At 46.4% G+C, this 16,914-nt stretch overlaps 1 protein-coding gene across 3 annotated transcripts in view; it reads right to left on the bottom strand.

Annotated features, from left to right (window-relative positions):
* The window catches only part of fnbp1l (formin binding protein 1-like), a 49,579-nt gene that overhangs the window by 8,937 nt on the left and 23,728 nt on the right, over positions 1–16,914 (bottom strand). For all 3 annotated transcript variants that reach the window (XM_076277983.1, XM_076277982.1, XM_076277981.1), the window contains exons 2-8: positions 12,268–12,383; positions 8,937–8,987; positions 5,101–5,248; positions 4,179–4,241; positions 3,165–3,269; positions 2,697–2,825; positions 1,668–1,814 (exon numbers count right to left, since the gene is read on the bottom strand). In XM_076277983.1, the coding sequence (XP_076134098.1) occupies positions 1,668–1,814; positions 2,697–2,825; positions 3,165–3,269; positions 4,179–4,241; positions 5,101–5,248; positions 8,937–8,987; positions 12,268–12,383 (759 nt within the window). The remainder of the gene's footprint in view (positions 1–1,667; positions 1,815–2,696; positions 2,826–3,164; positions 3,270–4,178; positions 4,242–5,100; positions 5,249–8,936; positions 8,988–12,267; positions 12,384–16,914) is intronic.

The raw sequence follows: 16,914 nt of genomic DNA, 5'->3' as shown, positions 1-16,914 counted from the left end.
CATGGCTAACACAGGCTATGAATGTGGAACATTCTCTGGGGAAGAGTTAGGACAGTTATTAGGAAAAGTGCTCCCACCAACTCTGGGAGCTCCTTAAACACACAAGATGAACAAATCCCACACTGACTCCACCCTAGACTTCATTAGACTGAGAGGAATATCATCTCATCAGTGAGTTTTCTTCTCCTCAGATATGGTCTAATTCAGGCCGCTCAACCTTTGTCCTAGCACTGGGTGGGTGGCTATAGGTTTGTATTATGTTTTGCTGTACACCAAAACAAATGAAACAAACAAATAATGACAAAACAATAACAAAAACAACAGCATTAAGTCAAAGACATTAAGAACACATTGTGATTGGAAAACAGCTGTGGTCACTGCATCTGCTGTGGGCGGGTTGGCTGAATGAGTGTTGCTGAGGTCAGGCAGACGTAGAGCCAGTGACCAGGACTCAGGACAGGGGGAGAAGCTCTTTAGGAGCGTCTAGGGAGTGTGAGCCCGGGCGCAGCGTCTGGGTCGGGCTCTATGGAGGTCACCGAGCAGCTGCACTGACGTCTCAGGAAAAGCACATCATCACGCCCTCTATAGCTGGACAAACCAGTCATGTCTCTGCATCTGAGCTCAATGGTCTCCATCCATATAGGGAGGTGGTAGTGTATGTATATGTATATATTGGTAGAGTAGTGGCTAAGGAACTAGGCTAGCATGCAGTAGTCATGGGTTAGATTCCGGACTGCCACCGTAGCATCCTTGAGCTAGGCACTTAATCCCGAATTGCACCAGGGAGACTGGCCCCTACAATAGACATATGTAAGTCGCTATGGATAAAAGCATCAGCTAAATGCATAAATGAATAAATATGGAGATGGAGCATTCTGACTGCCGTAGCAGGCCTGCAACACAACAGCCTTATAAACAGCCAAACATGCATCCAGGGCTGGAGCCATTGATTTGGATACAGCCAATTATCCTAGATTATCACGTTATGTTTGGCTCATTACACACCTAAAAAAACCTCAAAATATTATGGTGGAAAGACCTATATCTATGTGCCTGCACCTGGATTTGTGTACTTGTGACATCCAACAAGCTTAGGAGAATAAAAGCACTAAGATTCAAACATTTAGTTTAAGATTATCCATTAGTACATCCTGGATGCATCTTTGATAAAATGTTTAAAACTGTCTTGTTACACTTCGCAAGACTTTCCAGCACCTGCTCTGCACATGTGGCAAGATGTTCCTTCACATCTCAACCCACCCCAACATCTCCCCCTCCACCAACCCACCCCAACATCTCCCCCTCCACCAACCCACCCCAACATCTCCCACTACACCAACCCACCCCAACATCTCCCCCTCCACCAACCCAACCCAACATCTCCCACTACACCAACCCACCTCAACATCTTCCACTACACCAACCCACCTCAACATCTTCCACTACACCAACCCACCTCAACATCTCCCACTACACCAACCCACCTCAACATCTCCCACTCCACCAACCCACCCGAATATCTCCCCCTCCACCAACCCACCCGAATATCTCCCCCTCCACCAACCCACCTTAACATCTCTCCCTCTCCACCCACTCTCCCTCCCCCAACCCAATGTCTCTCCCCAACCACTCCAACATGTCTTCCGTTCCACCCAATCATTGCTCACCTTCCTCTCGTCCACGGCCTTTCCAGCCGACACCATTCCCTCCAGGCACTTGGAGATGATGGGCACGACGCGGCGCTCCACCTCGGCGAAGCTCCGGTACGTCTCACCCAGCTTCACTGTCCGCTGCTGGTCCATGTCCTGCAGGTTCTGTGGGAGGAAGATCAGAGGGGACACGAGTCATCAGAGGGGACACGAGTCATCAAGAGGGGACACGAGTCATCAGAGGGGACACGAGTCATCAAGGCTATGAAAGGAGATGAAAACATGCGCTGAGTCTAAAGAATAAAGAACATCTGGAAGTCACAGATTGATGTTCTTTTATTTTTTTTAATTTCTAAGAATTGGAGTTGTATACGGAGACTTAAGAGGAGCCCTTCTCATTTAGGGAAATCAGCACTTCATAGATGCTTCATGCAACTAAAAATGTCTAAGAAAAACATCCAGTTCTGTTTTTAATTCTTAAAAGCCAAGGTTATATAAGGTGATGCAAAGAGAGATCAAACCAAGTGATTCACAGATGTGTCCTTTACACAGAGAAACTGAAAATGCCACAACAAATCATGTTTTAAATTTTTCAAAAAAGTTGCACAAAGCAATGCAAAAGGAAAGTCCCTGTGCGTGGACACGTTTTGCTCTCAGAGACAAAATATGTCTAAAACAAAACACAGCTTTTCTTTTTTGAAAGTCTACAATGTTGATGCATGTTTCTTTGGTAACCATGGAAAAAGGGGATCCCAATGACAAATGAAACTGCTGTAGTCGATATGCCCAGTTGCTTTTTGGATGCTGTACGGTTGCTTTCAGGATAATGATTACCTTTTTAACCAAGGAAATTTCAACAACTTCCAACTGCCTACAAAAAAAAACTGCCTGTTCAGACTAATTTTGGTCAGACACTGATGATCGTACATTACAGAGAGTTGACCTGGAAATCAGACCATTTTTAGAGGAAAATCATCCTAATCTGCAGTGATTTACACAGATTTGAGGTAGTTGGCATAGGAGAGGTGTGGGTCGAAGGTCGCGCACCTTAAAGATCTGTGGGATGGCCGAGTTGAAGTGTTTCCATTGCTCGCGGTTGAAAGTCTGCAGCTGGGCGGCGTACTCGTTCTTGCTCTCGTCCGCCATGTGTGTTCTAAGGTACAGCTGGGCCTTGGCCTGAGGAACCGCAGAAGAACCGCAGGCTGAGCTTTAGAACCCCACACATTTCACATTTCAACACATTTCATAAAGGAGCTGGAATTGGACCTGGCTCCACTTGGAATGTTTAAACAAAAAGGGTCCAATTTAAAAGTTCAAAGAAAATATGTCAGTCCAGAACATTTCCCTCAGTTTGCCAAATTTGAGCTGGGCTCAGTACCAAAAATAGAGTCTGATTCTGGTTCTGGTACGTGTCTGCTCCATACGTTCCAATGTCGGCTGCAAATTGGCACTACCACACTGAAAAACCTGCTGCTCCCAGGACTAGTGGCAGAGAGAGGAACTGCAGCCACTCACCTTCTCCACTTCTGACTTGGTGGCGTTGATGTCGTTGTCCAGCCTCTCATAGAGCAGTTGGCATTTCTCGGCTTCTTTACATTCCCGCTCAAACTTCTTTTTGCTCTAGAAGACAAACACGTAACATGTCGTCAAGACCTATATGTATAGGAGTGTGTTTACCTATATACTGTACGTATCTGCGTCTATCACAGGTATGTCTTTCTATGCAGACAGTGTGTGTCAAAAGAAGATGATCCTCACTTCCAGATTGTTACCCAACCAGAGAACATGAACACAGCCCAAGTTAACCACTGACACATACCAGAGGACTGGATCATTGGCACCAGGGCAGTAGCTGGAGAAAATGTTCGTAAATAAACAGGCAACTAACAGAGTGGATGGCGGACGGGCGGACGGGCGGGGGGTGGGCAAAGAAATAAAAGTGTGGGGAAGTGTGGGGCTATCCTGCTGCCAGAGCATCTGTGCTGCATTACGTGACAGTGCAGCACGGCGCGGAGCAACAAAGAGGAATACCTAACGCATGACAGCATGGCAGAGTCTGATGGGAGATTCAGCTGTTGCTGGCCCAGGCTAACGCTAGGGCCCGTAGAGAGGCTCACAGGGTCTCCAGAGCCGGACAGAGCAGGACACGGCAACACACACACACGCATTCACGTGTGTGAATGTGTGTGTGTAAGTGTATGTGTGCGTGTGAGTGTGTGTGTGTGTGTGTGTGTGTGTGTGTGTGCATAATAGTGAAGTGTGTGTATGGATTTGTATCTGTGTATGTGTGTCTGTGCTCAGCTCCAAAATGGCTCATAGGTCTCCAGACCTGGCAAGAGCTGAAGATAGCATCACACATTTAACTGTGAGTGTATGTGTGTGTGTGTGTGTGTGTGTGTGATTGCACACGTGTGTGTGACAGTGAGAGTGAGCTTATGTTTGTGCTTGTGTTTGGATGAGTAATTATGTGTGTGTGTGTGTGTGTGTGTGTGTGTGTGTGTCACACACGCAGTCCTCTCAGTTACTCACACTGTCCATCTGTTTCCAGCAGTGGTCCAAATATTGTTGTGCCTTTCTGCCTTCCTGAAGATGCTGTGAAACACAAACAGACACAGAGAGAGAGAGAGAGAGAGAGAGAGAGAGAGAGAGAGAGAGAGAGAGAGAGAGAGAGAGAGAGAGAGAGAGAGAGAGAGAGAGAGAGAGAGAATATAAATACAAAAATGCAGAGAGCCACCGGCCAGTATGCTCATATACACAGAGAAACATATAACAGTCAAACATAAAAAATGGTCGACTGGATCTGAAAATTTCCGGAGAATGCTTTAACAGTTGCGTCACCATATTAATCATGGCCAAGTACTTTTAAATGTGTGTTTTGGCCACTCAACCAGACCACTCTGTTCCAGGAGGAAAATAGTCATCCCTAATTTCTCTTGACAGTTTGAACAACTTCTGGTTGAGTGTGGAGCAGTGTGTGTGTGTGTGTGTGTGTGTGTGTGTGTGTGTGTGTGTGTGTGTGTATATATATGAGTATATGTATGTGTGTGTTTGCATGAGTCTGTTTGCGTGAGTGTGTCTGTATGTATGATCATATATGTGCGCATGTTTGTGTATTTGTGTGGGCATATGTGCGTGTGTGTGTGTGTGTGTGTGTACATGTGTACAGTATGTGTGGCTCCCTGTCTCTGAATGTCATCAACAGGATTGTTGATCCATTGAAAGCCCTCCATATATCACAGAACTCCTACAGACCTATACACCCTCCCATTCTCTACGGTCATGTACAGCTGGATTACTGACAATACCAAACATCAGGCTCACCACAATGGGAGCAAAGGCCTTCTCCCATGCTGCACCTAAACTGTGTACACACTAAACCATGCGTGTGTGCGTGTGTGCATATACAGTATCTGTGTGGGCATATGAGTGTGTATTTGTGATGTGTACTCACATGTTTCCTCTCACACTTAAGGTCCTGTGAGTATTTCATCAGCTCACCATACACCTTGTGTCCCATCTCCTCGGCAACGACTTCTCTCTGACCTGCGTAGTCATTCAGCTCGTTCAGGATGGAGTAGAAGGAGATGCAGGATGTGAACCTGTAGGCAGAAATCAGAATAATTTACGAAAAACCTGCTAAGATTTTTTTTTTTAAATGTAAGACATACATTAAGTACGAACATTTTAAAAATTAAGTACGAGTCCCAGAATTACTTTCAAAGTAGTAGTTGTAGTTCTATTGCAGGATACCAATACCTGTATCCTTAAGAAAGAACTACAAATCATTGAAACAATATGAATGCCACCAATGCATTTTTTGATAAATAAATAAATAAATAAATAAATAAATAAATAAATAAATAAATAAATAAATAAATAAATATAAACAATTGAATAAATAATTGTAATTCAAGACCTCGTATGCAAAATCTGGATGTATTTAAGACTTTTCAAGGCCTAAAATTGAGATTACTAAATTTTTTACTTTCTTAGACCCAGCAGAAACCCCATATACATACGCCGGAGACCAGAACAGAAGCAGAACATATCCCTCTAGAGTCTACATTATGGACTAAATCGATGACAAAAGTCCCCATTAACAGAACATGCCTGCACCAGAAACCATTACAGAACGGGTCGGTTCTACCACCCCCCCAGAAACCATTACAAAACAAGTCGGTTCTACCACCCCACCCCTGCAAACAGGACACATTCCTAGACATGTACTGGACTTCATCAGTAAATAAACTCATGAACAGAACATACATCTGTTTACTTGTAGCAGAATCCTTCACAAAAGACTTTAAAAGTAGGAGGACATATTTCTTGTATACATTTGTTATGAAAGTCCCCATTAACACAACACAGGCCAAAGTCCAAAATGAAATGCTTTCACAAGATATCAACAACCGTGAGTGTGTGAAAGCGTGTGTGTGTGAGTCGTCATAAATCACTGTACATTTACTGAGACCTTCGGTACAGATACTACATGTCTGTGGAAACCCAAGCCTTGTGAGTCATCTAAGATCATCTAAGACAGTACAAACTGTCTCCCACAGAAAAGTTCTCTGCTAAATGAGAGCCACCAGCACTCAGGCACACTAAGCAGACTGCTGGATAGTTCTAGCACTCAGGCACAGTGAGTAAACTGCTGGATAGTTCCAGCACTCAGGCACAGTGAGTAAACTGCTGGATAGTTCCAGCACTCAGGCACAGTGAGTAAACTGCTGGATAGTTCCAGCACTCAGGCACAGTGAGTAAACTGCTGGATAGTTCCAGCACTCAGGCACAGTGAGTAAACTGCTGGATAGTTCCAGCACTCAGGCACAGTGAGTAAACTGCTGGATAGTTCCAGCACTCAGGCACAGTGAGTAAACTGCTGGATAGTTCCAGCACTCAGGCACAGTGAGTAAACTGCTGGATAGTTCCAGCACTCAGGCACAGTGAGTAAACTGCTGGATAGCTCCAGCACTCAGGAACAGTGAGTAAACTGCTGGATAGTTCCAGCACTCAGGCACAGTGAGTAAACTGCTGGATAGTTCCAGGACTCAGGCACAGTGAGTAAACTGCTGGATAGTTCCAGCACTCAGGCACAGTGAGTAAACTGCTCAATAGTTCCAGCACTCAGGCACAGTGAGTAAACTGCAGGATAGCTCCAGCACTCAGGCACAGTGAGTAAACTGCTGGATAGTTCCTCTACAGCCCTGGGCCCTCTGTCTGCACCTAACTGTGCCATCTGCTGTCTGTTCCCCTGGAGGATACTTTGCACGGCCACCACAGCTTGGTCCAGCCGCAGAGCTACTATATCTAGACAGCTTTTCATGCTACACTAAAACATGGCAAACACAGCAAACCACAGGCACTTTCATGAGAACTTCTAACAAGAGATCTAGTGATTATCACTGTTATGTACACTGACAAAGAAAATATCCACTATTCAAAGGAAAAAAAGATGCATATCTAATGAATGCAAATCTAATGCATCACCGTAACCTAGAGGGGAAAAAAGAGTACCGATGTATGAAGTAGATTTGAGTAGAGTGTGTGTGTGTGTGTGTGTGTGTGTGTGTGTGTGTGTGTGTGTGTGTGTGAAAGAGAGTACCGCTATATTGTGGTGTGTGAGTGTGTGTGTGTGTGTATGTAGTGATGTATGTATGTGTGTGTGTGTGTGTGTGAGAGTGAGTGTGTGAAAGCCCTACTTCTGCTGCTGGGGAGGAGGGCAGGTGTGTGTGGTTGTGTGGTTGTGTGGCTGACAATTGAGGTCAGTGTTGATTATAAAGGCCTACAGACCAGCCCATCCTCCCGGTCAGGCTCAGCTCACGTTATTAGAAAATTCCCTCTGGGGCATGGGAGGTCTCCACAGCCACAGACACACACACACACAGACATACAGTACACACACATACACTCACACACAGACATACAGTACACACACACATACACTCACACACAGACATACAGTACACACACACACACACACACACAGACATACAGTACACACACACACACACACACACACACACACACACACACACACACACACACACAGACATACAGTACACACACACACTCACGCAGACTCTCACCAACATACACACACATACACAGACTCTAACCGACACACACACACACACACACACACACACGCAAACACACACACATACACAGACTCTAACCGACACACACACACACACACACACACACACGCAAACACACACTTAAATGAATAAACATGAATAAACACAAAAACATACAAAACACATACACATGCAGTATTCTCTCTTTCACACACACACACACACAGAGCTAACACCCCCCCCCCCCCCCGTCACCATCCCCTTGAAGGCAGCCCCCGCAGTCTCTCCCTCCCACGGTCCTGCCTACACATCAGAGGGCTCTGGCGCCCAGGAATGCCCGTTAGGCTGCGCACACAGTGGCTCAAATGGTGCGTGTCTAATGCAATTCATTAGCGGGACAGGAGCTTGGTGCGGTCACTCCCTGGTCCCCTCCGTCCCCTCTGCCTGGACTCTCAGGCGACGGTAAAACATGCCCGGAGGCTGTAAAGAGTCTCTCTCTCTCTCTCTCTCTCTCTCCACGGCCAGTTTTGGCAGCTGCTGCCTCCGCTGTCACTGACAGATCATTATACTCCATCAGAAGTGTAAAGGAGCTTATTGATGTCTCGGCCACCAGCGGAGACATGTCTTCCTCTAAACGGGACACGGAGGGAGCGTGCTCACTGGGACTGTCCACATGAGGCTCAAAGGCCTTTGGTGGGGATGCAAATGGGTGCCATTGAGATTGGGACGGTCGGAGAGGCCGGTAGTGCGGGAAAATGACTGCAGTAAACATGCACAGCATGGCGCCATGCACTTACGTTCTGAAGATATGTGGGCATGAGGGGTCACTTGAGGACATGAGGGCAACTTTGGTCAGCCTCTTTGGCAAAATTGGAGGCATAATCCACACATTAAAGGAAATCTCCAGACATTTTTCTTTTTTATATACCCGGATACCCGGAAACAATCGGTTCTACCGCTTGAGTTGCTGCAGCCAACAGCTAGAGTAGCCAGGCAGCTACAGTGCTACCCTCTGTTTATCGAGGTCTTTAAAACCATGCCCCCTGGTCAGAATTGATCTATATTTGGTTAAATCTCTCCAATTGTTTAGCTTCTTCCAGTGGCTTCACTACTGACTGGGTTTACGTTGGTGATTTTGTTTTTTCCAGTCGTTGGTCTGGGCCATCAGGGATAGAGTGGAGAAGAGTGAGGGCAGTACAGGAGAGCATACCTGGGCTCGTCGTCTTTGGAGCGTTTCGGGCAGTATTTCTTCACCAGGTTCCTGCGAAGGACGAAAGGACAGATTTTCAGGGCATAACACAACACAACTGCAACACAAAATGCAACCAAAACAAAACACAACATAAACTGGCCCTCAGCACTTATCAAACCACAAAACACAATGCTGAACAAGAAACAAACACCACAGGACTTCTTTTCACACATGAATGCCACCATGTTTCCCTTATGTTTGACTAAAAACATGGAAGTCGAGAAGTAGGTCAAAGCCTCAACCACCCCCTCCCGCCTTCTTTTACCGTACTGCACAAAAATCTAAATGAAAATAAGGACAAAAACACAAAAAAACTGTTTCCTATGAGAAAGGATGCCTCCTGAGGACTAGGGCTGCGTTTAGACACACAGGGAGGAGAGGCAACTCCGTCTCCCTCCCCCAATTTCAACCCCCAACCGTGCTCCAATAACAACATCAGGCTCCACCATCCGCTCCCAACACTCCAGTGTGTTTCCCTGTACTGTTAATGTAGAATGAGGTCAATGGAACACTTCCCCCTTCTAGGTTTGGGATACACCCGTCTGGAGTGCTCTTCAGGAACACGAGCAGCGATTTGGGTGCTTATTAAACAGGGTCGGTTCCACCACCCCAGAGAAGGCTTACCAAAGGGGGTCGGGTTCTACCACCCCAGAGCAGGTTTATTAAACAGGGTTGGAGCAAGCTTATTAAACAGGGGCGGTTCTACCACCCCAGAGCAGGTTTATTAAACAGGGTTGGTTCTACCACCCCAGAGCAGGTTTATTAAACAGGGTTGGTTCTACCACCCCAGAGCAGGTTTACTAAACAGGGTCGGTTCTACCAACCCAGAGCAGGTTTATTAAACGGATCGGTTCTACCAACCCAGAGCAGGTTTATTAAACAGGGTTGGTTCTACCACCCCAGAGCAGGTTTATTAAACAGGGTTGGTTCTACCACCCCAGAGCAGGTTTACTAAACAGGGTCATATAAACATCCTGGGGCAGACGGGCTCATTTCTGAAGCTTGAGATCAATGCTGAGAGATTACTATACCGTACTGCAGTGTTTTCAATTACGGGTGCAATAAATTCACAGCATGACCATAATAAAACCATAATGGTCAACGTATGAGCTTAACAAAAAAAACATCATCAAGGCATCTAAACGGGATTACTGGAATGATTAACTGTTATAATAATTATAATATACAATAATATAATATATAGCATAAAGCAATTATAATATTATATATGATAAAATATATATAGAATATTATATACATCAGTTACATCTGAGTAAGACACTCTTCCAAACTGGTATAATTCCTCCGATGCACTTCCCTTTGAATTATCTTCTAAACCTTTAAAGGCATTAAATGGGACTCTACTGCGGTGGAACAAAAGCTGACTGGTTAAGATGAACTGCTAGAGCATGTCCTGTATGGGACAAATGAAGAGGGCTGATGTGCACTTCTGCTTTCCTGCCTCTCAGATGCCTCTCAGATGGCTGTTTCAGCAGAGGAAGTGTATTCTTTAAAGACTAATCTGATACATTCCTGCATGTTCACACGACTGCCAACAGCTGAGGACCTCAAACTGGAATTCCCAGACAGTAAAGCAAACGTGCTCTACGTGGGTAAATGCCACTGCTGTTTAGAGTAGCTCTGCTGGCTGCACTGTGTGTGTGTGTGTGTGTGTCAGGTAGATTTAGGAGGGGAGCTCTTCTACCACAGGGACTCTGAGAAGGGGGGTGAGGGCTCAACGCCGTAACCAGGCAACGCAGCCGAGGACCCTGGGGGGGGGGGGGGTGCTTGGGAGGGGGAGAGTAAGAGTGAGAGAGAGAGAATGAAAAAGAGGGGGAGAGGGAGAAAGAGAGAGGGAGAGAGAGAGAGAGAGAGAGAGAGAGAGAGGAAGGAAAGGGGTAGAGGCCTCATGGGGCTGACGGGTCGCAGCTGGAGCTCCTTGTTCATCTGCCTGTGCCTTGGCGGCAACACAGCGTTGCATTCTGGGTGGGGGGCAGGGAGAGAGGAACGCGACTGACACCTCAGGGGAGAGGGAGTCGCATACATGAAACAGGAAGCGCAGGTTTTTACACGCACAAGCTCACACCAGTTAAAACATTCACTGGTCCCCCAGTTAGAGGCATATAGATCATTCATACGGAAAGAGGGGAGGAAGAATTGAGTTGGGCCTTAACAAAACATGCCACAGCAGGGCTAGAGGTAGACCATTACCGTTTTATCATCTTCTCATCTCTTTTCATTTCAATGGTAGCTCCTCTACAGTTCAACATGACAATAGGATTAATCTTCTGGAGGTTATTTTCATTTAACTCACTCTATTATGGTATTATGTCTGGAGGAAGTGGTCTAAATTGGTCCCAAAGAAAAGAGGATAGCTGTATATGTGGTTGGTTGGTTCTACAAACAAGCGTCACAGGAAGCAAGCAAGCACAAAATTAGCTTAGTGTAACAAAATATCTGTGCCCCTTTAGGTTGTATGGGGGGGGGAAACTGTGAGTCTGTGAAAAAAGTGAGTCTTTCCCAGCACAGGAGACATGGCATGAAGGTCACACGTGAAACAAAATACCATGACCTGTCAGCAAACGTGTGAGAAACAGAGAAACACACACACACACACACACACACAGACCTCTCGTACTAACGCGGCAGCTCAATTTCACTCTCCTTGTGAACCTCTAGTGAACACAAGTTCATCATGCGCACACTTGAGACCAGTTTGAGGCTACTGATGTTGATGACCAGGTGATTCGCACAGGGGATCGCCAAGGCCCTGGGTTTGACCAGTAGGCAACAGTAGGCCTATATAATAATCTCAAACCCAAGGCCGCTAGTATGGTCGTTGGTGCATGTATATCCTGTGTACATTAACTAAGCTCTTCTGAATAAAGGCATTCCAACAATGTGCAAATGACGTGGTTGCACTGCTGTCATCACTGTTTATTTTTATACGATCTGCCCACTGTGGTTAGCCCAGTGCTTCGTCACTTCAGAAACACTTGACCACTGTGGTTGATTCTGAAATTCCAAACAAACATTGCTATAAATAGTCACATTTCCTAAGTTCAAACAAGCTTCTCGCCATTAACATAAAGTTGACTTTTACCCGCCGGAATTAAAAGCTGGATTTGAGAGGATTTAATAAGAGTTCAAAACGAATCACTTCATTCTCACACGTTCATCAGTCATGCCCAGTGGATTACGGAGGAGGTCACTTCAGGACACGGATATTTTATTGGTGGATTAGTTTCTTAGCAAGCAGATGAGTGGTTGGAGGGGCATGGGGCTTTACCTTAATTGCTTTGCATATGCCTGTTCGATTTCCAGCCGCTCCTTCACAAATTTTGCATATCTGTCCAGGAAGTCGATCCCCCATTGTGTGTGCTTGTCGAGGTTATCAAACTGGTCCTGGAAAAAGAATCACAGGGAGAAGAATTAGAAGATTATAATACACATACACACACGTGAATACTAAATTCATACTAAATTCAATCAATATGCAAGAAAATTAGCGTGTGCACGCACGCACGCACGCACGCACGCACGCACGAATACTAAATTCATACTAAATTCAATCAACAGTATATCAACGCTTTAAACCTTACACACAGTCACTTGCATACTGAATGAAACTGCATAATGGCGCTGAAGTCCAGGCTCAATGGTAATGCATCACTGTTGATATTCATCAGTGTACATGAGCGGCTTGTGATCGCTCTGACTCACAGCCTGACTCATATCTTCTCCACATAATCATTATGAATCCGTTCACGTCATCTAATCAACAACATATGAGAGAACAACAAATAAAAGCTACATTTATGCTGCCGTCAGAAAATACTGGGCTTTGAGGCCAATTTCCAGACAGTTTCCAGACTGCCAGGCACATTACTCGAGGAGATTCAGAAATAGCACAAACGGGATTGCTAGGCTTCTGAGTGCAATATACGGGCAATGCCAACCCTGCATCTCCAAGGAAACCTTCAGTTCCTGTACAGTACACAGACACTGAGATCATATCTGTTGTCTGTTAAGCCTACAGGCTATCAGTTAACAACTATGAGTCCCAGGAAATACAGTCGCTGCACTGAAAAAAAATGACAATCAATATCACTGGAGTCGTCCCCACACTGGAGTCGTCCAGTCCAGACAGTCCTTATGCAATCTATACTGTACTGTACCTTAAGGACAGTATTCTGCTTGTCTTGTGCTCTGTGCTATTTGTCCAAGTTGTTGACTAATCAGTCTGGAGTCTTTGTTGTCTGTTATAAATGTGTTATTGTTAACACTGGGCAAGAAGTTGTTCAGTTCCTTGCTACTAGTTACACTCTTTACAGCAGTCAAACCTCTCAATTGTTCACACACAACCATCCTGTCCTGACAGAGGAACAAGAACATGTAAACAAACAGATTAAATTACTCTGCTCTACAAAGAGAACCACAGATGCCACCACGCCCACACCAAACCGCCTGGCAAGGTCACCTGGCAAAGTCGGCCGGTCCACTCCAAGCCTGTAGGACCATCCCCAAACATGTAGCCTCAGCTGTTCCTGTATTAGGAACAATGGAATGACCCGAGTTGAGTTCAGAGTAACCTTAGGACAGTCACACAGAGGCGAGGAACCCTGTCTGCTGCCAGGCTTTTGGTACAGTGATTTGGACTACTGGAGCATCATTCCCAAACCCTCTCTGCCATGCTCCCAGTGCCCTGATCCTGGGCACCACGCCAGCCTAGCCGCCGCCGTCGCCAGTTAAGCCTTTCATATCGAGATGAGAGGGAGTCCTAGGGCAGAGGGGGGCCAAGTGCTCACACCCTCCAACCGTGTTCAAAGGGCCCTTGTAGTCCCACTCCTGCTCCTTCCCCTCCCCCTCCTCTCACCATCACTGAGGAGCAGCAGTGTGCTGTGCTGTGCTGTGCTGTGCTGTGCTGTGATGTACTGAAGGAGGCTGGTGGTGGTGAACTTCCCTCTAGACTCCCCCAGTGCCCCCTGCCTTAGAGCGCAGCGATGTGTTGTGCTGTGCAATCTTGGCACAGGCCGCAAGCAGACAGGCTTAGAGGCTCAATGGAGCCCAGCCAACAGACTTCCTCTGAGACAAAGAACAATGGTGGGGCCCAACACACACACACACACACAGTACACACACACACACACACACAAGCTACTTCCATGAATACCCTGACCGTCAACTCATTCGGCAGTACACCACAGAGGTCTAAACCTTGACGAAACAAAGCCAAAAATCAGTCAGGTCTTCCGGAACATCGTCGCAGCCAGAGGCATGTATCCAAGATAGTGCTCACAGGGGGAAAATGAAATGTATGGCCATGTCTGGCCTCCACGAGAGTACAGCCAGAAACAATCTAATTGGGGCTCAACAGCCTCCCTTTCCCCTCTTCCCAGGTACCCCAGGGTGAGAGGTCACGTTTGATCAGCAAAAACACTGGAGACACACATGGCATCCCAACACAGACACACACCTTTGTGGACCCTAACACACCGAGGTGCTAACAGCGCTGGAGGAGCTTTGACCTCGGGGTGTGTTCCCTGGCTGGGAGGAGGGTTAGACGAGGCCGTTTCAGCACAAGCACTGTCTTCTTTTCCTCTGCCATGGCCTCAACGCTGTGTGTGTGTGTCTAAGTTCTGCTTTAGCTGCCTTTTTTTCCACACAGTAGATTTGCAGTCGCTCCGCCACTTCAAGGTTAATCATTGGTTAAATGTGAAGTAAACTGTGGTAACTACAAATCACGCGGTGGACCCATTCGTTATGGCCGCAGCGGGGGTTAAGGCAGCCCCGTTTGAGCCAATAATCAGTCAGGTGATTTGTGATGGGTTTCACGCACGCCCACATGAAGACCCAAGACTTTCCAACGCCTTCACATTTTAAAGTGCGTGTTGCGTTCCCATTTTACAGAGTGTGTGTGCGTTCACATTTTACAGTGCGTGTTGCGTTCACATTTTACAGAGTGTGTGTGCGTTCCCATTTTACAGCACGTGTTGCGTTCCCATTTTACAGAGCGTGTTGCGTTCCCATTTTACAGAGCGTGTTGCGTTCCCATTTTACAGAGCGTGTTGCGTTCCCATTTTTTGGAAGCAGCGCAGCGATGAACACTGCTGCACCTCGTGGCCTCGAATGGCCTGGACCAGGAAGAGCCCTTGGGTGTGTGAACGTATCTCGCTCCTCGCTCTGGTTAGTGATGCGGACAGACAGCGTGTGGCAACGCCTGTGTGTGTGTGTGTGTGTTCCAGCTTGTGTGTCTGTGTGTGTGTGTGTGTGTTCCAGCTTGTGTGTCTGTGTGTGTGTGACTGCCAGTTCATGTGTGTGTGTGTGTGTGTGTGTGTGTGTGTGTGTTCTATTGTGTGTGTGCACGCGTGTTGCAGTGTTTGTGTGTGTGTGTGTTCCATTGTGTGTGTGTGTTACTTTTAGATACTGAGCACCACACAGGCCCTTCTGCAGGCCTGCAAGGAAAATCATTTCACCAGCAGACTGGTGCACTTCACTCAAGTGGAAAAACAGGGCTTGCCTGCGTCTGCCTGCCAGCTAGTATCTCTGTCAGCTCAAGCCCAGAGAGCTACACACACACACACACACGAAGACACACTTGCGCGTGCATACATACACACACACAAACACACAAAAAAAGATGGACATTCGGACACACACACACACACACACAGACACACAGATATGCGTGCACACACACACACACGTACACACGACACACACGTACACATGCCCACACACGTCAACACTAATGTGTTTCAAACACCTTTCACCCAAATAAGTGATGAGAGATGATCTGCCTCCAGAGGTGTAACTATGTGAAATTAATGTTGTAACAGCAACTGACACCCGCTGACACAAACACCAACATTTAAAACAATACCTCTTAGAACCACCACAACAAGAAAATTCTAGGATTTGCTTTAAAATATGATGTCATGGAAAATGACGTTATACAGGCTTGTATGGGTGTGTGTGTGTGTGTGTGTGTGTGTGTAATGTGTGCACGCAAAGAAAGGAAAACCAAAGGTTTAACCACTCGACCGTCCCACACCCTGAGTTAACGCTACTGCGTAAACACACTTATCATTAAATGCTGCTCAAGACCTGACCACACCTCTGTCTGAAACCTGCCCCCGCCACTGTGAGTCACTGGACACAACCACCACGTGCCACGTCCCACCTCAAACCCCATTGGTCATTATAACAAGCCATTAGTCATCAGAAGAAAGCCCTATTGGTCGTTATTGGTCACAAGCCACCAGGAACAAACCCTATAGGACAGCAGCAACAACCCAAAGCACTGGCGGTGTGGAATGAGGTCACAATAGTAAGGCACCTTACTGGTATGGGTGTGGCCCTTGGAGCAAGTCTATCAGCACACCTTCCTGAAACTGGGTCAGGTGTCCTCTTACAAACCACAGCACACTGCAAGACATGATCGAGCCAGATAAGAAACAATGATGGTGGTGATATGGCTAGGCTAACGGACTCAGCAAATGGGCTCGTGTGTTACCGGAGTGTCTCAGTGGACGCCATTATCAGCTGACTTGTTCAATTACTGGTAAAAATGCATGCTTTTTTTTAGATGTGTGCTTTTACACACTGACACAACAGCATAGCCAGTGACATAAAACATGCACAGGACTGGACTACAAAACCGTGCATCAGATCATTTGGTCACTGTGCACAAAATGTTACTGTGGGGAGAACTCCACTCCACTCAGCTCAACATCAACTTGCCTGCACCAATAGCGGCTGACGGCTGAGATGTGAGCACCATAAGTACCCGCCTCCCTGAGCAGAACGCTGACACAAACTCTAATGGATGTTTTCAATTACGAAATTCCATCTTGGGATGTATGTGGGAGTGTTTGTATGTGTGTGTGTGTGTGCGTCTTGATACGTGTTGTGTGTTTGTGTGTGTACATGTGTG

Source organism: Alosa pseudoharengus, unplaced genomic scaffold, assembly GCF_046254945.1.
Source record: "Alosa pseudoharengus isolate Yale_2024_CS ecotype anadromous, Long Island Sound unplaced genomic scaffold, YU_APseudo_1.1 YU_APseudo_1.1_scf_11, whole genome shotgun sequence".
In the NCBI taxonomy this organism is placed as follows: Eukaryota; Metazoa; Chordata; class Actinopteri; order Clupeiformes; family Clupeidae; genus Alosa; species Alosa pseudoharengus.
Note: the sequence above shows the minus strand (reverse complement) of the source record. Positions and strands in the feature narration are given on the sequence as shown.